The following is a 26,772-nucleotide window of genomic DNA, read 5'->3' as shown; positions in this document are numbered from 1 at the left end:
TGTCCCTTGAACTGGAGCCACCTCAAGCTCCACCTGTTTCTCGATATTATTATTTTCTCCAGAAAGTGATGGCTTGATAGAAGAGTTAAGTATAAACTTCTAATTAAAGGTGACATCCCTGCTGAGGATTACTCTACCTTCAGAAAATGACCAGATTCTATATCCCTTGACTCCATCTCCATAGCCCATGAAAATACCCTATTTTTCCCTTGGTTCCAACTTTCCTTCATTAACATGATAGTAAGATGTGCACCCAAAGACTTTCAAATGAGAATAATCAACGACGTAACCAGACCATACCTCGTAAGGGATTCTGCAATCAATCCCATTGTGTGGTGCACGATTTATCAGATAGCAAGCTGTTAAGACAGCCTCGCTCCAATACTTTCTAGCCAATCCAGCATTAGAGAGCATGCTTCTAACTCTCTCTAACAGTGTTTGATTCACCCTTTCTGCTACACCATTCTGCTGTGGTGTACCTCGGACAGTGTGATGTCTTACAATCCCCATATCCCTGCAGAACTCATTAAACTCAGATGAACAGAATTCAAGTTCATTATCTGTTCGCAGCCTCTTAACCTTCTTTTCAGTTTGATTCTCCACCAGTGCCTTCCAATGTTTGAAGGTCTTAAATACCTCGCTCTTATGTCTTAGAAGATACAATCAGGTCATCCTTGAGTAATCATCTATGAATGTTACAAAATAGTTATAACCTCCTATACCTTCAACTTGAGCAGGACCCCAGCAATCAGAGTGGATATAATCTAGTGTGCCCTTAGTTTTGTGAACTCCCTTACTGAACTTACGGCGATGCCAGATAAAAGATCTCGTTTGGACAGAATTTGCATCCCCCTCTCCCCCATATGTCCAAGTCGCATATGCCACAGCTTGGTTACATCAGGGTGCCGATTCACAGATTTGGATGCGATCGCAGCGGAACCTGTCAGCGTCTTACCTTGTAGTATATACAAGGTATTCTGTTTAATACCTTTCAGTATTATTTTTGAACCTTTACTAATGCACAATGTCCTTATTCACCGCTAAACTTGAAACCTTTAGCATCTAAAATGCCTAAAGATATTAAGTTCTTCTTCAGTTGAGGAACATGTCGAACGCTAGTTAGGGTCCGTATCTTACCATCATCAGTCAGAATTTTGATAGTCCCAATACCCACCGTTTTACATATGGCATCATTTCCCATGACAACGTTTCCACCATCATAATCTTCATAGGTATCAAACCATTCTTTGTTCGGACTCATATGATATGAACACCCTAAATTCAACACCCACGTATCAATAGGGTGTAGAGAAGCGTTAGCTACAAGGGCAATGTCCTCCTCCGAGTCGGTGTCTCTGTCTTTATGTGCTATCGCAGCCGTAGAATATTTTCCCCTTTTCTTAGGACAATTATACTTCCAGTGACCAGGTTCTTTACAATAATTGCAGATGTCTTTAGCACTAAGGCCCTTAGCTTTGTATTTCTGATCCTTCTTCTTTCCAGACCCTTTGTAGTTGACTGTGCTGGCAATCAACCCAGATGCTTGACTGTCTACAATTTCACCGCTCGCCTTATGACACAGTTCTCTAGTATGAAGTGCTGACCGAACTTCCTCTAGAGTTACAGAGTCTTTACCCACAACGAACGATTGAACAAAATTTTCAAACGAGTTGGGTAAAGATACCAACAGAATTAATGCAGCATCTTCATCTTCGAACTTAAAATCTATATTTCTCAATTCAAGTAATATAGTGTTTAACTTATCAAGATGTTCACGAAGAGACTTACCTTCAAGATTACGAACACTAAACAGACGTTGCTTCAATAACAACTTGTTAGTCAGTGACTTTGTCATGTACAAAGCCTCTAACTTCGACCACAGACCGATTGCGGTATCTTCATCTGATACCTCAGTAATCACTTCATCAGCCAGACAGAGTAAAATTATTGAGTGTGCCTTCTTTTCCAAGACCTCAAGCTCAGTAGTGATTTTACCAGAGGAAGACTCATTTGCAGGACCTGCAACTATCTTCGCCTTTTCCTTCGACAATGGTGCCCAGACGCCTTGTTGTTTAAGCAAGGCTCGCATTTTGATCTGCCATAGACCAAAACTGTTTCGCCCTGTGAATTTTTCGATTTTCAGATTCATTGAAGACATTCTCTCGCCAAAAAACAAAAGTGATAATCTAATCGGATCTAACCCGCTCTGATACCAATTGTTGTGCAGAATGCAAGAAAGTGATGAACAATGAAGTGTGGAAAAAACAGATGAAGAGAGATATTTTATCGTCAAAGATAAAGATAAAACAGATTACAACTAATGAAAAAGAATTACAGTTATCTAAAGTCAGAAAGAAAACGTAAAACACCTAACTTGATAAGCATAACTGTGGAATAAATGTGATGTAACTGAAATTAGTAATTCCTATACTAAAGGCAAAACGTTACCATATAAATATAAATGAAAGAAAAAATCACATTCATTAATTATTTATATATATATATATATATATTCATATATTTTTCACATACAAAATATATTTATACTAAAAAAAATTAACATAATTTTTTAGAATTATTTTCATACATTTTAAAAATAATTCAATGTTGGAGGACATATTTTAAAAAAAAATTATCATAATTTTTCAGAATTGTTTTCATACATTTTCTTATTTATTTTTGTCCAATCATGGAAAGCATGGTTTCTTGGCTAGTTGTATTAAAAAAATCAATCTTAAACTAAACAAAAAAATAAATCAATTTCAATTAAGCTCAATATACTCTTACAAGATTTTAAACAAATTGTTCTCCAAACTTTTGTAAAACACTATAATAATCCTAATAATAATTCCCCACTAAATGCAATTTGATGTTAAGATTTTCAGTTAAATAACTCACATTTACTTCATAATTATTATTTAGCCGGAAAGGATTACTTGGAATTTTCAAGGGTCGATTTTTGTTCTCCTTCAAAGGATGGATCGAGTCGTAGACTACTAGGATTTAGAGGGGTCGGGCTTAGTGGGATTTTTTTTCCTTCTAAACATAAGATTAATAGAAAAAAGTTTGTCTAGAACTCATTGCAAAAAAAAAATGAATCCTTGTGTTAGAGCAGGTTGATCAATGATCCAATCCAACTAAACTTTCATAATTGTGTCATCTACCTTAAAAGCTAACAAACATTTGCTTCACATGAAATCTATATTCAAAAAATGGTGGGACAAAATTGGAATTATACCATCATCAGAGATTATTCGAAAGTTGATATCTCGATCTTAAGGTCAGCCGACATTGCAGAAGCTATACCATGAGTTTTAAGGATGTCTGGGGTGGCTGCTTTCGCAGATTTAGTTCTAAGCACAACTATCTGCAATGAAGTAAAATTTTGTCAAAATAATCGAAATTTATTTTCTGGGCAGGAAGAATAAATAATAAAAGACACTAAAGAAGCATACTTACATGGTCATATTCTAAATCAAACTTTAGAAACTTGTCCTTGCAGTTCTCAACCATGGTGGCCAAACTCTTTAGATTCTTAACAGGCTTACCATTAAAAGAAACAACCTACAAAAACTATCCTCATTTCAGAAAATCCTCGTTTTTTCCATTGTGTCAGTAAAGAAGAAGAAACAATCATGACCTGCTCATTTTCTATTGTCTCATATCCAATATTAATATCAGCCACAAGAACCTGTAATAATGAATGAGTAAAATTTGCACTAATATTTAAGAAATATATCAGGAATCCAACATGGGAAAATCAAGAACACCTGAGAGATCACAATTAACTGCTCATTTTCTGATTTTGGCATTGCATGCAATAGTTTGTCCAACAGTTGTATAGGAGCATCATGTTCAAATTCTTCAGTATACTGAGAACAAGACAACAATTTTCAAATGCACACACAAACAGAGAGATCACTTTAGGCCATGTTTCGTAACTAGATTTTTTGTGTAATAAAAGAAAGTTTTCACCTCAGAGAGAAGATAGGGTACAGTCACATTGGTGAAAACAAGACCCGCGACAATATAATAGGATGGAGGTTTGCCATTACAGTGAGCTGGAATTAGTCTTCTGTGACTCATAAGCATGATATCAAATTCAAGAGTTTCAGAGTTGCGAAGGACTTTGAGTTTTGCGACATCTCCAACATATTTTTGGGAAACCAAATAGCTAAAACCAATGCGCTCACCATGCCTGAAAGGGACTAAGTCCCAAATGAAGGTCAATATTTCTAGTCCATGGAGCATATAAAAGGAACAAACATTCTGATATTATAGATTAAAGAAAAACCTCAACACTAAAATTCAAGTGAATGCAACACTAGTCCTCAAAATAAAATATTCATGATCTAGTGCTACAGAGAATATCTTGAAATCTAGCAAGGAAACAGCTTAGCTTATGGATGTGTTTCAATTATGAAAACAAGTTTAAAAGAAGGAAAGCTAGACTAAATTTACAGTTCAAAGAAATATTGTTAATTTTATACAAATGTTACCCAACACTCTTATATAAAAGATATACAAAATATACAAAACCAAAAGTGTTGAAAGAAAATGGAAATGAAACTTTTGTTGATCAGTCATGAGTGAAAAAGGGAATTGATATTTAACTGTTTAATGGTTATTTTAGCAACCTGGAGAAGTTTCATATCTATTTGGAAAATTTTCCATTGATATTGATGGTGAACTGAATTGATCAATAAGAACTGTAGCATAATTCAAGCTGCAATATTTACTTAACTTTTTTCTATAGAGAAGAAAATTTAACTGACCCACAAATCATGTACCAAACTAGTAGTATTTCACCATTAAAAATGCAGCATTTCTTTTAATGAGACGAAAACTTGAGTTGGTGATGTAGGCACACAAAATACATGTAGTTCTAAACACATGCATTTCAAATCCCATTAAGCTATTGATTGCTATTCTTTAGTACTAATAAGTAAATTACCAAGTCCATAATGGAACATAAAACTTTATACATGTAGTTCAAAGCAATATGAATTTCAAGTCCAAAGCTGGTGTTTGCTGTTGGTTAGGACAAATAAGAACTTTTATCAGAGAAATTTAAAACCTGAGAAGAAACAACGACTGTGGAATGTGGATATCAATAAGCAACAAATACTTTCTTTATCATTCAAATTGTTTTAATACCCTCTTAATAGAAGAGAATCAGGAACAAAATCAATATTACCTGTCCCATCATTCGCAATATTAACCCCATCAAAGCTTAAAATAATATCGGATGGCTTTAAGACCTTTGATCCTGGAGCTGTGGGGTCAAGTCTTCTTATGCGCACACCCTTCTGGCCATGCTTCATCCCCATTGACTTGCGCAAATCTGAGTTTTCCATCATTTGCAACTCAATCCCAAGAACAGGGAACCCTACCAAAAGAAAATGGTGCTGTTTCATATATATCATGAAGTAATAAGAATAAGACTAGTCTAAAGATACTTCCACTTCTACTTAAATTTATTCTGTTATGGTCTTTCATAGCCACAATCCCAATGAATGTAATTTCACATCAGTAGAATATTGTTATACATTGGATAGTGATATACATCTAAACGAACAAGCGAATAAAAGGCGCCATGTGTAATGGCATTCATAAGGATGGAAAATAGATAATTTATAACAGCTACAATGAGCAGATATATAATGCAATATGTTTAACTGATGAAAAGTTTAAGCAAGAGTATGGACCAGTGTATGCTCCATTCTTCTCATAATCTTGAATGAAATGCATAATAACTGGCATGGGAATAACATAGCCAATATTCTCCGCATCGTCTTCCTTAAGTGATTGAAATGCAATACCAACACAATTGCCTTTATCATCGAGAGCTGGTCCTCCCGAATTTCCTAAATTTATTGCAGCATCTATCTGTTTTCAATAATATTCGCTAAACATCAAGTCACTGGACTCACAAATAATGGAGTAATAGAGAAAGAAGAAGAGTGAACATGAAGTCATAACCAGACACCTGCAAGCCCAGAAGTTCCATTGATCCCTGATCATAAGACAGGATCTCAATTCGGGATACCACACCACTTGTCACAGAGATAGTATCCCCACCAATTGGGTATCCCACAACTGTCACTGCATCTTGGAGTGCAGGCAAGTCCCCAAATTGTACAGGGGATAACCCTTCCCAAAATTTATCATTATCAACTGTAAGCATAGCTGTACCTCGGAGAAAAAATAAATAAATATCAAAGTCATCCAAGTATTTTTGACAAGCACAGTATGTCAATAATTACTTCATTTGCAATCATCGGCTGATTCCAGTTTGTGCAAATAATCAGCTTATTGATGTTGTATGTGAATCTTAAAACCTTGCTCTATGTAGATTTGTTTTTAAATAATCTGATGATTTTGAAGAAACAAAAATAATCACCTCAATTCTATAGATCTTTAGATATCAATTCAATCCTAAGAATCGCCATCTATCAGACTACTTACTAGTTACTACAACAATGACAAAAAGTTCCTCTACATAGATGCATCTTATCCTCAAGAATGTACCCAAGAACAAAGATTATGTGGACTGCAAACCCTAAGAACCGCCATCTATCAGACTACTTACTACAATAACAATGACAAAAAGTTCCTCTATCTAGATGGATCTTATTCCTCAAGAATGTACCCAAGAACAAAGATTATGTAAACTGCAAATCAAGAAAGATGACATTAAATGATTTAAATTCTGTTTTGTTTTTCTTCACTGCAGAAAAGGGATTGGAAGGTTTGCACCAAATGGCATGTATGGTATACTTAAAAACTTTCTCACCAATATCGCATTCATTTCCAATAGCTAGCACAGTAGCCACATACTTTATATCTGAACCACGTTTCTTCAACTTCACCTGCGTGTGATGCTCAACGGAATGAGCGTTCGTTAACACCCTTCTTCCTCTGATCACAAAACCTGTACTGTTTGAACTATCTTGCCGGTTTTTTTGCCATGGCAATGAAAAGTTAGGTTCAGTATGAGTACAGAAGACCTTCACAACAGCATCCAAGGAAGGAACAGCCCTCGACACATCATTTTCCCATATATCATCATCTTCCATTTGCAAGTACTCTGAAACCAAACTCTGAAGACTTGAACTGGCCTTCTTTAGTTTTTTACCGGACTTGTCAGCTTTGTGATGAGATTTCCGTGGACGGCACCGCCGTCCGGCGTGAGTATGTGAAGTACCAACATTACTTGCGAATAAGACATCGTCCTCCATGTCAGTTTGCAAATCTAGGTTTTCAGTCGATCGATTATTGGGATTTTTCTCTCGCTTTCTCTTTGTATCTCCCATGTGCAAGGTGTTTGAAATGAAATGAGAATAGAGGAAAAAATGATACAATTTCAAAAGACGGTTAAATTAAGACTTATTGGAGGCAGTTATGATTCAATAATATTTTTGTTTTTTCTTAAATAATTAATTTTTAACAATTTTTCAATTAAATGTTTGAGAGTATGAAAGTTTCCAATTAGGCATTAACATGCACAATTAATCTTTGATTCAATATAAGTAAATATTTTTATTATTCAATAATTGACAATAAAAAGAGGAACATGTGCAACAATAAATAGAATTATTTTATGTTTTTTTTTTTCATTTTTATCTCCCTATAATTTGACCATTGTCCTGATTGGCTCATCAACAAAACTTGTAACAGAATTGAGTGAAAATCTTAAGACACTATATACTCAACTACATTTCTCACACAATTGGTACATTGATTTTGGCTCGATCTTCTTATCTAATCTAAAGTTCGTATCAATTGGTATTATAGCAACATGCCCTTAGGATGGTCGATAATAGACATCAATCAGAAAATGACTCACTACGTGTATTTATAGATTTTATTGCTGAGATTATAAATAAAATGTAGAAATGGATGGAAATCAAAGTTGAATCGATCGAAGACCCACTACACTTATTGTCGAGTAGGGATGTGCCTATATGTTAAGATAATTATATAGAATCATTTAGAATAGAAGCACTAGGGGGAGAAAGTCTAAAAATTATGCAAAAGAGAATACAAGTACAAAAGAAGACCATATTACTCGTTTGAAGGTGTGTCGGGTTCGAATGATGGATTATCAAAAATAGAAGAGCATATTAGATTTAGTCAAATTCCTCCATAAAATATGATTAGAATTGTGAAATATAAGCTAATTGGAGAAACACACATGTGGTTAAACTCTTATTTATTTTCAAGAAAGGTAGGTGTACACGATAAAAAGCGCACAACTTAACTATGGATCTTACACCGTTTAATCTACTATTTATTTATTTGTTTTATGTGGGGAATTTATTATTTAAATGTGTGATCGAAAAAAGTAAAATAATGAAAACTAGAATTTATAGGCAACCTCATAACTAACTCTCCCGCCGAATCTCAGCTGGATTGAGAATTTAATGGTAGGTTGACATAGGCCTCTTTAAAAAAAATCGATTAAGAATAAACATCACGACTAGAGAGTCACCACCTAACTTCTTAAAATAAAGAAAATGATTTGGGCGTATGTACGTCCTAATCAGAGATTATTTATGAGTTTGGTGCTTGATTACGTGTGAGAAATGACTAAAAGTGTATGTCCCACAACGCTCCTCTAAAACGAAGGTCTCTAGTACAACAATTTTGGCATTTAGAAATATATTTGTGCACTTTACACTTTAGTTTTCTTTTTTTCCTTGTTTAAACTAGAACTAAGGGTGATTATCCACATCTGTGTGGATATTTTAATTTTTGTTTACAAAGTATACAAACATACATGCACAAGCAAAGAAAATACAAGAATATAAATCACACATATATATACAAGTATATAAAATCCTACAAAAGAAAAAGAGCAGAAAAACCAAAAAAGTCAGGAAGCATAAAATAAAAAGAAGGAGATAGAGGAGGCCAAACTCAAAGATCAAACAGTTGTAAAAGAAAACAAGAAGGATTCTGGGAAAAAGGAAAACAGTGAAGGAAAGAAAGTAAAAGGAATCAAGGTGAAGAGGAAAATAAAATTTTATGTAATACGAAGGATCGTGATAGAAATGGAAGATGAACCTCAAGTTGTTGTTGAGGAAACTCAAGAGGAAGACACCCAAAATTTCAAAGCTGAAATAGAGAATTTAAAAGTCAATAAAGAAGATTCCAAAACCGATGTGGAGTCTGAAGCTGAAACCGAAGATAAGAAAGATAAAAACACAGAAATTCAAGTTGAAGATAACAAAGGTAAAAGCCCTAAAATTCTCAGAAACAATTATTTCTATCAAATTAGAACGGGCTCGTACAAAGAGAGAATTCAAAATGAGAAACAACAATACTCATCATCCTTTTCAATACAATCTCCTAGTTTGAATGTAGTCTTTTCTGTTTGTAATTTCTATTTTTTTAGAATGTATGAATGCTACTAATCAGTTTATTTAGGGTCTTTTGATTGTCATCCTTAATCATAGCTAGGGTTTGTCTAGCTTTGATTTATGACCCTCCCACTTTTGGGATTTTAATGAAATGATTTTAACCATTTTCTCAAAAACAATCCTACAAAAGAGAGAAAGGGTTAGACAAAAACTTCACATGCATCACATCTCAAACATAATCATTCATTCAAAGTGTTTTAGAAATTTATAAAATCGATGGTTAGATAGAAAATATTCTTGTGATTTCAAATATATTGATTTTAATATTTTTTAGACAAATGGTTTGAAAGATATGATCAAACAAAGTGAAGGAAATGTTTGATTTTTTATGTTTTGATTATGCATTTTATTTAATTTTTTGGTATTTTTACTAATTAGATAAGGCATAAAAATAAACCAAGCACAAGCTTACACAAAGCAATCGAGGCCTTTAAAAGAAGAAAAATAAGCCAAAAAGAGGTTTCTCGGTTGTGGGCTAAGTTTTCTCGAACGAAAACTTAGGCAGACAAAAAAATGCGGTTGGATGACTGAAGCTGGCTAGATTTCTCGGTCAGATGGCTGAAAATTTTTGCCATTAATTATAAGTATCAAAGAAATTTAACAATCAAGCAACCATACAATCAAAGATAGTAAGTTGCAGCTCTATTGAAAATTGAAAATCAAATGGATGATTTACAAGATAAGGATTAAGTATCCTTTAAAAGCTAACTATAAAATCGAAATAACCTAATTAAGGCTCCAAGAGACAAGCTTGAGATTTCGACTTAGAAAAATAAAAAAATAAAAATAATTAAGAGATATGAGAGATTGTTCTCTTTTATAGTAGCTAATGTAGGTATGTATAGAGTGTTATAAAAAAAAATGGGTTAAAACTCTAAGTTCAAACCATGGAATTTTGATTCTACTCCCATTTTTTTATCTAATTAGTTGCGTTTGATCCTTACTGGCAATTTTTGAGTTGGTGATTGGTTGAATTCGTTGGAAAATTTAAATAATACACTCTCATAGGTTTTCACATCCCTTGAGCACGTTAAATTTGGAGTTCAAATGAGGGAGAAAAAACGATTTTAAGAAATCAAAAGTTCTTCCCGTGAGTTTAAGCATTGATTGTCAGAAAATTGAAAGTTGTGGGTCTTTATTGTCTTTTAACAATTATGATTTATTTAATTATTAATAGGCTTGGGCCTGTATGTATAAGTAATTTAGGGTTTCTAGGCTAATTACTCCTTTATAATTGTTGTTTGTAAAGGTTAATACAACACTTAAGAATAGTATGACTTTTTCCTCTTCAACAAATCTTATTGTCCTTCCCAGTTTTCCAAGGTTTTCTTTCTTCGTAATCGTTTTTCAAAGATCCAATAGTCAAAAGACAACATTTGGTATCAAAGCTAGATTGAAGAACATGGTGTCGACAAGATCAACTAGAGATGCGACGATAATGAAGATTGGAAGAGAAGGGAACGTGACGCTCTCCTATCAGTTACTCACGAAGAGTAACTACTCGGTGTGGGCGTTGAAGATGCGGGTAAACTTACAAGTACAAAGAGTGTGGGAAGTCGTGATGCTCAACGATGTCGACGAATGGATGGATAGAATGGCTTTCACCACCATCTATCAAGCACTCCCTGAAGACGTCCTTCTCATGGTGGTTGAGAAGGATTCCGTCAAACTAGCGTGGGAGATGCTAAAGACAATGCATGTTGGAGTGGAGAGAGTTAAGGAGGAAAATGTACAAACCTTGAAGACACAATTCAACGCGATTCGTTTGAAGAATGGGGAATCGGTGGATAATTTCTCCATGAAATTGACATCCATCGTGACTGGTATCCTCTCATTGGGAGAGACGGTGGAGAAGATCTTTGTCGTTAAGAAGTTTCTTAGAGCCTTACCACAAACATACATGCAGATCGTTATAGCGTTCGAGCAATTTGGTGACCTCAAGAAAATGACCGTCGAAGAGATCGTCGGTCGTCTCAAAGTCCACGAGCAGAGACTTCACGACTATGGAGACTAAGAGGGGGAGCATTTATTGCTCACGCATGATGAATGGATGCCACGAATGAAGAAAAATGGAGAAGCCGATTTTTATTCTGGATTGTCGAGTCGCAGCGACAATGGTGGAGATAACCGAGGTCGTGGCAAAGGGAGAGGTGGAGGTCGAGGTCGTGCAGAAAGTTCACCTCAACAAGAAGACACCAAGCCCCGCAAAGACAAGAGCACAATGAAGTGTTACGCTTGTCAAAAGTACAGGCACTATGCATCTGAGTGCCCTAATAAAAGGTCTGACGATGAGGCAAATCTCACTAACTTCTATGACGAGGAGCCAACATTAATGTTTGCTGAGATAATGACGAATGTTTTTCCCGAAGACGATGATGCAAACCTCATTAGCTTCTATGACGAGGAGCCAATATTAATGTTTGTTGAGGGAGACGAGAAGACAAACCTTGAAGAGTTCATGCAAGAACCGTCCAAGGAAGAACCAGAGGTTGTGTTGTTCAATGAAGAGAAATTCATGGAGAAACTCCTCGCAAGTGGCAATGAGTGTAATCACACCGATGTGTGGTACCTTGATAATGGAGTAAGAAACCATATGATGGGCCATCGAGAGAATCTCAATGAGCTTGACGAGAAAATTACCGGAAATGTGAAGTTCGAAGACGGAAGTAAGGCGCACAAGTTTCCTAATCCAGCTTGCAAGAAAATCTATGTGAGTAGAGATGTCGTATTTGAGGAGGAAAAGAAGTGGGAGTGGTACAACAACAACAAGCTCATACAAAATTTCGTGGAGTTCGAAATCCTACGAGATGTCTATGCGGAGGCACCACTGGTAGAGATAGATCTCGATGAATTGGTGTTGCTCACCACCGACGAGCCAACAACATTATCACGAGGAGGTAGTCAAAGAGTCGTGGAATGAGGCCATGAACAAAGAGCTCGAGTCTATCAGGAAGAATTAGACATGGGAGCTCACCGACTTATCATCCGGTCACAAGACCATCGGGTTAAAGTGGGTTTTTAAGTTGAAAAGAGATAGCGAAGGCAACATCCTCAAGCACAAAGCGAGATTGGTAGCAAAAGGCTATGTGCATTAACAAGGAATTGACTTTGAGGAGACATTTGCACCGGTGGTGAAACTTGACACAATTAGGTTAATTCTTGCCATCGTAGTTCACCGTGGATGAAAGATTCACTACTTGAATGTCAAATCAGCATTTCTCAATAGTGACATCGAAGAAGAAGTCTATGTCACTCAATCTGAATGCTTTGTCATCAATAATAAAGAGCACAAGGTGTACAAGTTATATAAGGCTCTCTACGGACTACGTCAAACATCAAGTGCGTGGAACACTTGCCTCAACAAGAGAATGATGAGTCTCGGTTTCGTGAAGTGTTCTCAAGAGCAGGTTGTGTACACGAGAAACCATGGAGAAGAAGTACTCATTATTGGTGTATACGTCGATGACTTGATTGTGACAGTATCAAGAATCAAGGGTGTTGAGGAGTTCAAAAAATAGATTACGAAGGAGTTCAAGATGAATGATCTCGGACTACTCTCGTACTATCTTGGTATAGTTTCAGTAGTGCTGATGATTTCGTTATTCAAGCACCTTCATATAGTGGCCGTTTAGAATCATCAAGCAATTTATGAAATCTTTGCGCATCCTCGTCTGGTTCATGGTTGTCCAGGCCATCATTAACGTTGGAGAACATATCGTTTATAAAATCATTCATATAACGTTTTTCATTGACCTCTTTATTGACTGTATTATTCATCTCAGTTCTAGGATCGTTGAATTCCGGCACGGCATCCTCCAATTGACCATCATCATCATCCAAGTCATCGGCATCATCATCATCATTAACCACGTTAGCAGTAAGTCTCTTTTCTTCATGAAAATATCAGAATTCGTAATGAAGATTTATTCCATAAATGATGAGGTGAGTCTTCATATCGTCTATGGAAATAGACGTCATGTTCAAGAATTTCACGCAAGGACATTTCACTGTTTGTCGTCTTGTACTCCTAATTGCAAACTCGAGGAATTTGTCAACATCTTTCTCGTAATCTGGATGATCTCGATGTAAGGTCATCGAAGTTTTATCGGGTACCTCCATATTTCTAATAAGATGGAAAACAACCCGCATTATTATTTATTTAACTTTATCTAAAGTAATTAGGCTTACATTTATCTTACATAATCTTAACCAAATCCTAATCCAAACCTAATATCCATAAATCTAACTAAATATCCATAAATCTAATCGAAGGTCAAAAGCGAAGGTTTTCCAATAAACCTTTGCAATTACCCCCTTCCCAACACTTCGAATTTTTTTCAATTTTTTTATAAATGCTCATAAGCAAAGGTTTTCCAAATAACCTTCGCAATTACCCCCTTCCCATAATTTGTTTTTTCAATTTTTTTTGTAAATGCTCAAAAGCGAAGATTTTCCAAATAACCTTCGCAATTACCCCCTCCCATTTTTTTTTTGATTTTTTGGGCATGTCAAAACCGAAGACAAACCAATACATATAGAAAAACATTCATAAACCAAAAGATAATTAAAATTCAGAATTCTAAACCAAAGTCAAAACACACCAAAACATGTTATCAGTCGAACGGAAACGTTTACAAATAATTATTCAAAAACTTTAATCTACTTAGTGGTTGGGGGAGGAGGGGTGGTTGAGTCTGCCTCACGAAGAATTGAACTTGTTGTTCAAAATTCTCCAATTTTTGCGCCAGTTGCTCCTTGTCTGCTTTAATTTCAGTAAGCAATTGAGCTCTTTCTGCATCTCTCAATTGAATTTGCTTTAATGTCATCGTTATGTGTCTCGCATCCTCCTCAAGTTTAAGATCAGCAATAGTAATTGGGTCCGCCGTGACAGACCATGGGTCATAATTTGATTGTGCTAGCAACTTCTAGAATGGCAGAGGTAGTTTCTCTGGTATTTTCCGAATATGCTTCCATTCACTCATATTGAATGCATTTTATTAATAAATTTATGAATCTAACAACAATATATATAACATTAATAAACCTAATCTAACATGAATCCAAATATAACATATATCAAACCAAATTTAACATAAATCATATTAATCAAACATAAATTAAACGAAATAACCTTAATCCAAATGTAATATAACTTAAATAAAACAAAATAACCTAATCCAAAATATATCAAACAAATTATAACCTAATCCAAAAATATATCAAACAAAATATAATCTAAACTAACCTAAATAAAACCTAAAACTAACCAATAACAAACCTAAATCTAACCATATAACCAAACAAAGAATCTAACATAACCAAATAAAACAAAATCTAACCTGAAATTGGCGGGGACGACAGTGAAATGCGAGAAAAATGCGGGGTTCGGTCGGCGGCGCGGGCGGAAGAACAAAAATCGTCTTTAGATGGTAGTGGGCGGGAGGCGGCACGGGTGGAAAGAAAAATCGGAGAGAGAGAGGGAGAGGGGAAAAGAAATCTCCTTCAGATGGTAGTGGGCGGGAGGCGGCTCGGGTGGAAGGAGGAATCATAGAGAGGGAGAGGGGAAAAGAAATCGGTAGAGAGAAGAAAAGATGTAGGGTTTTATTTTTAAAAAGGTCATTACCGAAAGTTTTCATATAACTTTCGGTTTTGACCCTTCCAATTTTTTTAAAATAGAGAAAATCGAAGGTTTCTAATAAACCTTCGCAATTACCAATTTATGAAAAGTTAAAACCGAAGGTTTCTAATAAACCTTCGGTTTTGACCTTTTCCAACACTTAGAATTATTTTTAATTTTTTTTGGGAAAGTTAAAACCGAATGTTTTCCAATAAACCTTCGGTTTTGACCCTTTCCAACACTTAAAATTATTTTTTATTTTTTGGAAGGTCAAATCCAAAAATTTATTAGAAAATCTTCGCAATTACTAATTTGGGGAAGTTAAAACCGAAGGTTTTCTAATAAACCTTCGGTTTTGACTCTTCCCAACACTTAGAATTATTTTTAATTTTTTTTGGGAAAGTTAAAACCAAAGGTTTTCCAATAAACCTTCAGTTTTGACCCTTCCCAACACTTAGAATTATTTTTAATTTTTTTGGGGAAGGTTAAATCCGAAGGTTTATTAGAAAACATTCGCAATTACCAATTTGGGGAAGTTAAAACCGAATATTTTCTAATAAACCTTCGGTTGACCCTTTCCAACACTTAGAATTATTTTTAAAAATTTTTTGGGAATGTCAAAACCGAAGATTTATTAGAAAACTTTCGATAAACCCTCATATCACCGAACGTTTTACACACCTCTCAAAATCTTTTTTTATTAACGAAAGGTTTCTTCCTCTCGGTACCATTACTGAGAATTTTCTATAAATCTCGGTAAACTTTGTCGGTAAAGGTCCCTTTTTTACTAGTAAAAATTATAGCAATTTAGGAAATTTCATTTTTTAGGAGCATAATTTAATCATTGAGATATTGTACTCTCTAATTAAATTATTGATAGGGCTAGTTAATATCTTGGTTTCATAATTTTTTAATGATATTATGTATAGTTTGATTGTGCTTAAAATATATTAAGAAAAACAAATTAATGGGTTAATTTAATTAATTTGTTTTTTTAATTTATATATATAAAATGATGCTTAATTTCAAAGTGTCTGGATTATTGGGTCGAGAGTTGTGGTTAATTTGAATATATATATGTGAGAGTAAATGAATACTTGAGTCGGATTGTGGGTTGACCCACCCATAAACTTAAAACGGTTATAAATAAAATAGAAAATGATATAGGTATGTTTCGAACTTGCAACCTAACAAAACAAATACAACTCTTTAACTAACTAGACTAATAATAATTTATATTTTAAAATCAATACCAAATTTGAATGATGCTTAATTTCAAAGAGTCTGAATTGTCGGTCGAGAGTTGTGGTTAATTTGGATATATATGTGCGAGTAAATGAATACTTGAGTCGAATTGTGGGTTGACCCGCCCATAAAATTAAAACGGTTAAAAAGAAAATTAAAAATACTATATATATATATATATTTCGAACTTACAAACATGACAAAACAAGTATAACATTTTAACCAACTGTGATTGAGAGATGTGGTTTGTTAAGGGATAATATGTCGGTATCAATTGAAAATGGTTAAAAAATATGAATCAAATATTTGATTGACCAAAGTGTGAGGTCGCGATGTTAAATATTAAAAAATATGAATCAAATATTTGATTGACCAAAGTGAAAGTGTTAGTTCATGAGATGAGAGGTTCATTCAAAAAAAATATGTGATGAGATATATGAAAAAATAAGTTATTTTATCGAAATGAGAAACATGTGAAATAAGAGTATTCTATTTTTTATTTTAATATATTATTCGTGATTTATTAATATTTTAAACATTCAATACATGTTATTATTATTTCTTTCATTAAATTTATTTTATTTATATTTTTATCCGTGTGACGGAAATCTTACTAGTTTAATGTAATTCAATTAAAGTTATTTTTGTCTTGTTACATATTATCTAAGATTAAGGTCGTGGTTGTGGTTCGGACAATTTATTTTATAATTTATTTAAAAAATTATATTTTTTATAATATTTTATTAGGTGTGTTGATTTAAATAATTAATGTTATAAAATATTTATTTTAATTATATATATATATATATATATATATATATATTAACAAATATAAAAATATTTATTTGTTCAACACAATTCCACTATTCCAAAAGTCTTCAAAAAGAAACAAAGTGGAAAAAAAAAAGTAAGAGCATAGTATCTTTGTTTGATTTGTGATTATTTAAAAAAATATGGATTATAATTTTGTGAGAAGTGATTAAATTATTAAAATATTATTTTTTATTTAAATTAATATTATTAAAATAAATAATAATATTTTAATTAATAAATTAAAAAATTTTAAAAAAAAATTAAAATAATGACTGAATACCATTTTGGACTGTCCTAAAAGTGTAGAATCTCGTATATTGGGAAATTTGAGGAAATGACCCTAAAGAGGGGTCAAATTATGATCGGTGCGGGCCACTAATTTTTATAGCGCTGGTGACCCCCAAACAATTTTCTGCCGAAAATACCCCCATTGCGTCACGCACCCTCCCGTTGCGTCACGCACCCTCCCGTTGCGTGACGCACCTGAGGGCATTGTGAAAAGTCCACAATGCCCTTACTATATAATAAAAAAAATCTTAGTTCTTTTCATTCTTTCTTTCTTCTTCTCTTTCTTCACTTCCCTTCTCCTCATTCTCTCTAAAAAACCCAACCACCGACCGACGAAGACGACGGCGGAATCCATTCTCTTCCTTCACAATGTCTCTTTCTGCTGCTACAGGTATTCTTCTCCTTCTTCATTTCTCTCTTTCCACGCTTTGTTTGTTAGGGTGTAGTGATTAGGGAATGAGTAAGTGGAATGCCACCGTCGCGGCGGAAACTGGGTGCGTAACGCAGTTGCGTCACGTAGTTGCGTTACGCAGATGCGTAACGCACCCCATACACTTTACTTGCATTTCATTGTTACGGTGTCTCTCGATTGATACTATCATTTTTTCAATTGCAGCTGAAGTATTTGCTGATGTATTTGTTGTGTACAATGGAGAGTGGCAAATTGCAGCCAATGGTACCAGGTCTTTCTCTGCACAATCATGCAAAACCATGGATATACCTCAATGTACTACATTTGCTGAATTAGTTGATACAATCTATGAGACGATTAACGTGCAAAAGTCTGCATATGATTTAGTGATTAAAGTCATGTATGATCCTTCTGCAAAACTTCCCCCTGTTCTTATTGAGGGAGATAAAGATGTGGGCATGTATTTATCACGGTTGATGTCGGGTCGAAGTTCGTCATCTTCGTCACCACTTTGTGTCTCATTAGTAGAGAAGTACCCAAGTCAAGATACTACACTACCAATCATTACTCAAAAAAGTATACCCGGCGTTGTTTCTCGAGTTGTTTCTCAACAGATTTTATTTGAAAGTGATAATGAAGGAGGAGGAGAAAAAGATGAACGGGCTCATCATGAACTGATTAATCATGAACACGTTATTGACTTTAATTATGAACGGGTTAGTGATTTCCAAGCTACTACTAGTCCTGCATCAGCAGTTGCACGCACGCCGCACCGGTCAATACCTACACCAATGGGTACACCATCTAGTGCAAGAGCGTCAATGGGTACACCATCTAGTGCAAGAGCGTCAATGGGTACACCATCTAGTGCAAGAGCGTCAATGGGTACACCATCGACAGACCCTACAGACGTATCACCGACAGACGTATCACCGACAGACCCTTCATTTGCATTGGCGTTAACTAGTGAAACCGTATTGGAAGTCGGTACGTTATTTGATACTAAAAAAGAACTTCAACTGACGCTATATAAATATGCGATGACTTATCATTTTGAATTCAAAGTGAAAAAGTCTCGAAAACATCTTTGGTATGTGAAATGTATGGATGAGACATGCAAGTGGAGCTTACGTGCTGTGAAAGGTAAGTTTTCCGAGATGTTTGAGATTCGGAAATTCAATCGACAACACTCATGCTCAGTTTTGTCGAGGCCGGAAAAAAAAAATGCAAACACCGGCATGGGTTATTGGGCAGTGCATGAAGGGTAAGTACATGGACCATCACCATAACCACTTGCCTAAAAAAATAATTGAAGACATGCAGTCAGATTATGGGATGTTTTTGACTTATAATAAGGCTTGGAGGGCAAGGGAAACGGCTTTAACGGCGGTGCGAGGAACGGTAGAGGATTCCTATGGAAAATTGCCTTCATACCTATACATGTTAGAGAAGAATAATCCGGGTACCATAACAGATATTCAGACAGACGAGCACGGACACTTCAAATATATGTTCATGTCTCTAGGCCTCTCAATTAGGGGTTTCAAAGCCTTCTGTCGTCCCGTATTGTGTGTTGATGCAATTTTTCTCAAGCACAAGGTGGGAGGTCAACTATTGGTGGCTGTTGCATTGGATGCCAATGAGCAACTATATCATGTTGCATTCGGCGTTGTTGATTCAGAGAATAATAACTCGTGGACTTATTTCATGCAAAAACTTAGAGAAGCAATTGGATTAGTTGATGATCTCGTCTTCGTATCCGATAGACACCCAAGTATAGCCAATGCCTTGTGTGCTGTTTTTCCAGAAGCAGACCACGGTGCGTGCACATATCACATAAAGATGAATATTAATGCCAAATTCAAAACTGATAATTGTCATGTCGAGTTTGATTTGGCTTCTCGTGCGTACACTATCCCCCAATTTAATCGGTTTTTTGACAAGATCAGGGTTAAAGATCATAGGATTGCTGCCTATTTGGAAGAGATTGGGTTTCAAAGATGGAGTAGAGCATATTTCCCCGGTAAGCGATACAATCAACTCACAAGCAATTATGCAGAGAGTTTGAATAGTCAATGCAGGGAAGCCAGAAAGTATCCAATTTCAGCAATGCTTGAGTCTTTAAGAACAACATTACAAGGGTGGTTTAATGATAGAAGAGAAAAAGCGTCCAACCACCAAGAATTTTTATCTCCAACGTATGAAAAGTTATTATGTGATGGTTTTGAGAAAGCAAGATTCTATACCGTATCATCCCTTAACCGATTTGAGTTGTATGTGCATGATAATGAGGCACATTATAAAGTCAATTTGAAGGACAAGGACTGCACTTGTAGGGTATTTGAAGTCTCCGGTCTTCCTTGTACACATGCACTGGCTGCTGCCCGTCACAGGAATGTGGTTCCTTACGACTTATGCTCAAGGTATTTAATCGTTTTGAACTTATTTATTTAACATATTTTTAATAGTTTTATTTTCCTTCTCATAGGTATTATACAACTGTATCTTGGTTGAATGCATATGCGGAGACATGTTATCCGGTTGGTGATGAAGAGAATTGGGATCTTCCCGATATTATCAAACAACGCGTGTGTCTAAAACCATATGTGAAGGTTAAGAAAGGTCGTCCACAAACTAAACGTAGGACATCCCAAGGTGAGGTCCGTAAGGTCCCGAGACGATGCAGTTCATGTGCAGGTCTAGGACATAATAGAGCAACATGCAAAGTAGTGATGCATGCACCGTATACCGCAAGAGCAAGAGCATCATCTCAGCAGCATGAGCCCTCATCATCTCAGCAGCATGTGCCCTCATCATCTCAGCAGAATGAGCCATCATCATCTCAACTGTACGAGCCCTCATCTCAGCTCTACGAGCCATCATCTCAATCTTACGAGCCATTAGCTTAGAATGAACTTGTTAGTGTTGTGTTGTGGTGTTAATGTTGTTTTTGTAGACTTATTACCAAATGTCTTGTGTGGAGGTGTTAATGTTGTTTTTGCATCAAGGATTCAAGGATTCAGTAAAGTGTATTGTATTGTAACAAAGATTCATTGAATGTTGTTTTCTGGTGTTTTCTGGTGTTTTTGTAGTTTTCTGGTGAATGTAATACAGGGATAGGGTTTTTGTACCAAGTGTTTTTGTAGACGCAGCTGCTTGACGAAACTGCTTGACGCAGCTGCTTGACGAAACTGCTTGACGCAGCTGCTTGACGAAACATGGTTTACATTAGTGCAGAACCTATTACATTAGACATGGTTTATATAACTGTGTACTTCAGGCATTAAATTAATTACAATAACATATATATCATTAACAACATTTGATATCATTAAATCAACCATATTACAAAGGTTTGAGATTAACATTACAAAAATTTGATATCAGTACAGTACAAAAGTTTCATAAATAACCTATGGATCTACAAGTCCATGAAATAACCTCACTGCCCACTTTTCTCTCCAAGCTTTCATCTCATTTGAGGTCACTTCTGCTAGATTCAGACCTGCAGTCAAGTACTCAATATACATTAGTACAAATACACCACAATCTCCACTCTTAGTTGCTTTGGGAACTTCTGACTCTAGAAGTCTTGTGTATGGCAAAACGGAATCAGGGTTGAGCAGAGGAAATCTTTGTTTATCTTCAAGAGGCAATGCCTTGTCAAATATAACCGGAATCATTTGGCACATCGGTAGCACAAACTCATCAAGATTAGCATAACATCCAGGATCGCAGTCATATACGTCTACGCGCCATTGCTGTAGACGGACAACACAAAGTATCCAGTGGACGTCTTTGATGTTCAAAGGAATATATATATCATCGCATACTTTCCAACTATTCCTATAGTTGCTTTCATCGCCCAAGAAGTATTCAAAAAAGTTTTCAATGTCAAACTCAATACGACTTTTCTTAAACGCAGTGTACTCAGTAGTGAACCTGGTGTGGAGCCAACAATCTCCAATAAAGAAGTTCTTCTTATATGTCTTTGGATATACCCAAGCTCTTCTTCTCAGAATGAAGCAACCTGCATCGATTTCCTACACAAGAGAAACACATTTAAAATACAATCTGCAAATCTAAAATTATTCTAACATGAATATTACTTACATCATCAGTCAGCCAGGTGAACCTTTTTAGCATTCGGCGAAATAATGCCTTATCACCTAATATAGTATGGAGCTCAATTTTTGTGTTGTCAGTTTTTGGATCTTTAAGCCATGTTTGCAATTGATGAAGAAGTTGATCGTCATATTTTAGAAGTGGATTGAAGGTGATAGGATCTTTTAACTTGGGCTGTTTCAGATTGGGGTCGGTGAAATCTGGATCATTCTTCGGCCTTCTATTCCTTCTCGTGACCAATATGACTTTCTTAGGAAGAGGAGGAGGAGTATTCACTATTTCCAGTTCATCTTCGTCATTTTCGTCTTTCTTCTTCCCAACCTTCTTCCCCACCTTTTTCTGAAAAGTCTTTTGTATAGGTTTTCTCTTCACTTCTTCTTTCTTCTCCACTTCTTCTTTCTTCTCCCCTTCTACTTCAATCTCCCCTTCTTCAATCTCCACTTCTTCTTTCTTCTCCCCTTCTTCAATCTCCACTTCTTCTTTCTCATTCTCAACAACAGCCTCTTTCTCGACAACGGCCTCTTTCTCGACAACGGCCTCTTCCTCGACAACATTCTCATTCGGCGGATCCTCAACATTCTCATTCTCAATCTTCTTCTGCTCCAATTCAACATTGTCTTGCAAAATGGCTCCATTATTAACCTTCTCATTCTCCTTTTGCTCCTCTTCTTCATCGAGAATGTCATTCAGACCAATGGCATTCTCCTCTTCTTCGTCACGAATGTCATTCTGCTTTTCTTCCTCTTCTTCAACACGAATATCATTCTGCTTTTCTTCCTCTTCTTCGTCACGATTGTCATTCAGACCGATGTCATTCTCCTTCTGCTCCTGCTACAAAAGTGAAAAGAATTTAAATTAAGGATGCGTCAAGAAGCTGCGTCAAGCAAGCAGCTGCGTCAAGCAAGCAGCTGCGTCAAGCAAGCAGCTGCGTCAAGAAAGCAGCTGCGTCAAGCAGCGGCGTCAAAGACATAAAGTAGTAAAAAACAGAAAGCTCTAACAGAATTACCTGGTTGGTGACATGGCTGGCGAACTGGTTGCTTAGACTGAGAATCATCTTTTCAAACCTCGTAAAGTAGTTTTGTTGATTCAATTTGATGTCTCTTATGTCTCTCTTGATTTCTTCGACATCTTTCTTTATCTCTTCGACATCCTTCTTTATCACTTCGGCATCCTTTATCTGAACATGAGATGCCGGTGCCGGTTCACGTGCAGGTGATGATGGAGGTGTTGAAGTTGCGGATGGGGGAGTCATGTTACGCAGGCTACGACGCTTGATGGCTGCTTTGCTGGGGGGGATATATCATCATATTCAACATTCCTCTTCCTCTTGGAAGGTTGGACAGTAGTAGGTTCTTCATCAACATCTTCATCATCATCATCTTCAGCAACATCTTCATCAGTCTTTCTCTTTTTTCCCCCATCAGTAACTCCCTCAAACAAATCATCGTATGAATTGTTAATGTGTTCAAAATCCTCCCCACTGTACAAACTCGTCTCCTCGGAGGACTCTTCCATCTTAGAAAACACAGCGCTGTTAAAGGCAGATTGCATCTCCTGAAATGTATTCTTCCCTTTCGATTGATACAACAGTATCCTTGGGCGAAAAGGGCCATCAACGTCTTTCCTTGTGGCGAATTTAGGGACCAAGTTTTGAATGATCTCATAGCTCCACACTTGTAGTGCTAGTACAAACCCATACACGTTATAAGCAAAAGAATTAGTAACTCCACTCCCTTTCTTGGACATATATACGGACATGTGGTGTTTCATGTCCTGGTCAAGACCCCTCATGGTGAATCTAAAGGACACCTTCCCCCATGGAAATCAGAGGAAATCTTCAACATCTTCAACCATATGGATGATTTTGAGATTTAAAAGCCGTTTTGGGTCATATGAGAAGAGGTACTGGTTAATCAAGCAGATCAACCCGATCTTCCATGCGTCTTCCTTATCGGTGCATTTCATGAAAATAGATTCCAAATCCATCATTCGAATTGACGTATTCCTTTTGAAATATTTTATCAGCAAGGGTGGACAACCTCGGCATTCATCTTTGTATTCAGGCAATCTGTCGAAGTTGAGGCCTGTAATCAATGCGTACTCTTTCAGACCAAAAGTATATTCCTCCCCATTAAAGTTGAAAATCATCCTATTCAAATTGGCCTTCACCTTCCGAACCAGCAACTGATGTAAAATGGTCCCTGAGAACAACAAGTCTGGGACTCCTCTCAATAAATACTGAAATTGAGAATTTAGAGCCCTCTCCATAAGACCCAGCGCTTCAAACCTATCAGATACTTTTTTCAAGGCTAGGACAGATTTCAATGAAATCCTACCAGGAAAATCATAAACCGTGAAGTCTGCCATCTACAAAAGGGAAAAGAAAAACAACAATGTTTGTGAAAACATTTCACAACAAATATAAACAAACGAGAAGAAAAGCAACCGTCAAAATAGCTAGAAACAACTGTCAGATGCGTCAAGCAGCTGCTTGACGCAACCCAACCCATAAACCGTGCATGAACCATTTGAAATCAAGAAGCATCCTACCATAATTCCTAACATAAAACATGCATGAACCGTTTGAAAGCAAGAAGCAACCTACCCTAAAACCCTAACATAAAACATGCATGAACTATTTGAAAGCAAGAAGCAACCCTAAAAATATAACATAAAACATGCATGAACCATTTGCAAGCATGAAGCAACCCTAAACCCTAACATAAACCATGAATGAACCATTTGCAAACAAGAAGCAACCAACCCTAAAACCTAACATGAACATAAACAAACATAACTAAAACTAACCTCATGAAGTCAATGAATGAACGAGAAGATGAAGACGAAGACGAGCAGGAAGAGACGTCGAGGCAGGTGCGTCGTCGAGGCAGGTGCGTCGTCGGGTGCGAGAGAGAGAGAGAGCATGAATAGTGGTCGAGGCTTATTTGGGTTTTTATATAAAATAAAAATAAATGTGACGCATCGTATCCTACTTGACGCATCCGAGTTGACGCATCGGAGTTGACGCATCCGAGTTGACGCATCGGAGTTGATGCATCGGAGTTGACGCATCGGAGTCGACGCATCCATCTTGACGCATCGGAGTTGACGCATCCATCTTGACGCATCCGAGTTGACGCATCGGAGTTGACGCATCCATCTTGACGCATCCATCTTGACGCATCCTACGTGACGCATCCTACCAAACAAACAACCTGCATTCAACGAATCAGCGAATCAATGAGGAACGTTCTGTAAATGAAATATACACGAACTGAATAGGAAATCGAAACAAACAATAACGAAATAAACACAAAATATAGTGGAATGGTCGAATGAAATGTCAATTTGTTCGAAATCCTCAGCGCTGTGCAAACTCGTCTCCATTGGATGTTCTTCGAAGCTATAGGCCGTTGAATATGTTGCCATGGTCGACGGTGCCTCTTCGATTCGTTCTTTATCGCTGAAAAAGAAGAGAAAATCTTCTCCGCCACCATTAGGGTTTCACGGCGGAGAAGACGGATGAGAGAGAAACTGAAACGAAAATGAAAAAAAATTAAGTCTTTATAGGGTTCAGGGTGCGTCACGCACCTGGAGGGTGCGTGACGCATGGGTAAAATGGTCATTAAAAAATTTGGGGGTCACCAGCGCTATAAAAATTAGTGGCCCGCACCATCGGCTATTTGGCCCTATTTTGGGGTCATTTCCTCAAATTTCCCCATATATTATCTGCAAGGCTGCAACCAGGACAATGCAATCCATGCATAAAACCTAAATTTTTTTATTTTTTAGTATATATAATATTATTAATTATATATTATATATTATATATTATTATCTATTTTATTGTATAATATCATTTTTTTTATATTTATTTCCGTATGATAAGTTTAACTTTTTTCCTATATATTATATATAATAAAATAAAAAATCTCTCTATATTATATAATAATATATATTACTTGTTTTTTTTTTTCTTTATATTATATATAATATAATAAGATATTAATTTTTTTCTCTATAATAATATATTAATTTTTTCTCTCTTTAATTTTTAATGACTTTATTAAATTTTATATAATTTTATTGTACCTCTTTTATATCACTAACCTTAATTATATTATTTATATTGTAGCCGTCTTTCCATCTTTAATATTTTATTTTATTTTTATCATAAATCCAACCCTAACTTCAAAATTATTTTTGAGGTTACATTTTAATATTCTTAAATTTATTTATTTATTCGTATTTTTTATGTTTATCTTTATAATCTCTCCTAATTTTAAAATATTTATCGTATTTTGTTCATCATAGAAACATCATACATAATATATTACAAATATTATTGAAGTAGGCTTCAAAATCACCAAAAATATATCGATATGTACCACCATAGATTTTTTTTCCCTTTTTTAAAATCAATGATCTAATTATATATTTAATATATTTTATAAGATGTACAGTTGTTATATTTATTTTAATTTTGGGGCCACAAAATGGAGACCGACCCTACAACAAGCCATTATATTTTGTTCTTTCTTTTATTATGCGATTTATCATTTTTTTTAAAGAAAGGAATGGATATATAACAGCATAAAAAATTAAACAAAATACATCTGTACACAATAACAATTTTTTAAAGAATATTCCTTTAACATGTGATTCCTTGAAAATTATTTTGATGTTTTTTTTACTAAGTTCTCTATAAAAATAACTAAAGTATCCTTAATACTTTTATATGGACAACCATGTTTCTTATAGTATATGTTATGAGCCAAATGTTAAATAACATAAAATATGTTAAAGATCATCTCTTTTGTGTTCTTATCATGCAAATTGTTACATCA

The 26,772-nt window shown here is 35.6% G+C and overlaps 1 protein-coding gene across 1 annotated transcript; it reads right to left on the bottom strand.

Moving 5' to 3' along the window:
- Positions 1-3,250: 3,250 nt before the first annotated feature.
- LOC124930118 (protease Do-like 9) lies at positions 3,251-7,316 on the bottom strand. The gene is made up of 9 exons (XM_047470479.1): positions 6,797-7,316; positions 5,990-6,189; positions 5,709-5,889; positions 5,198-5,389; positions 3,976-4,208; positions 3,771-3,872; positions 3,641-3,691; positions 3,460-3,564; positions 3,251-3,367 (listed from the first exon to the last, which is right to left on the bottom strand). The coding sequence occupies exons 1-9, from the start codon at positions 7,314-7,316 to the stop codon at positions 3,251-3,253; spliced, it is 1,701 nt and encodes a 566-aa protein (XP_047326435.1).
- Between the last annotated feature and the right edge of the window lie 19,456 nt (positions 7,317-26,772).

This window comes from Impatiens glandulifera, chromosome 3 (assembly GCF_907164915.1).
Source record: "Impatiens glandulifera chromosome 3, dImpGla2.1, whole genome shotgun sequence".
In the NCBI taxonomy this organism is placed as follows: domain Eukaryota; kingdom Viridiplantae; phylum Streptophyta; class Magnoliopsida; order Ericales; family Balsaminaceae; genus Impatiens; species Impatiens glandulifera.
Note: the sequence above shows the minus strand (reverse complement) of the source record. Positions and strands in the feature narration are given on the sequence as shown.

Excerpts from the sequence above, each read along its gene's own strand:
- LOC124930118 (XM_047470479.1), bottom strand. The coding sequence starts at position 7,316 with ATGGGAGATACAAAGAGAAAGCGAGAGAAAAATCCCAATAATCGATCG. Across the intron at positions 6,190-6,796 it reads TGGAAATGAATGCGATATTG|CTATGCTTACAGTTGATAAT; the intron begins GTGAGAAAGTTT and ends TCCGAGGTACAG. Across the intron at positions 3,692-3,770 it reads AGTTAATTGTGATCTCTCAG|GTTCTTGTGGCTGATATTAA; the intron begins GTGTTCTTGATT and ends TCATTATTACAG.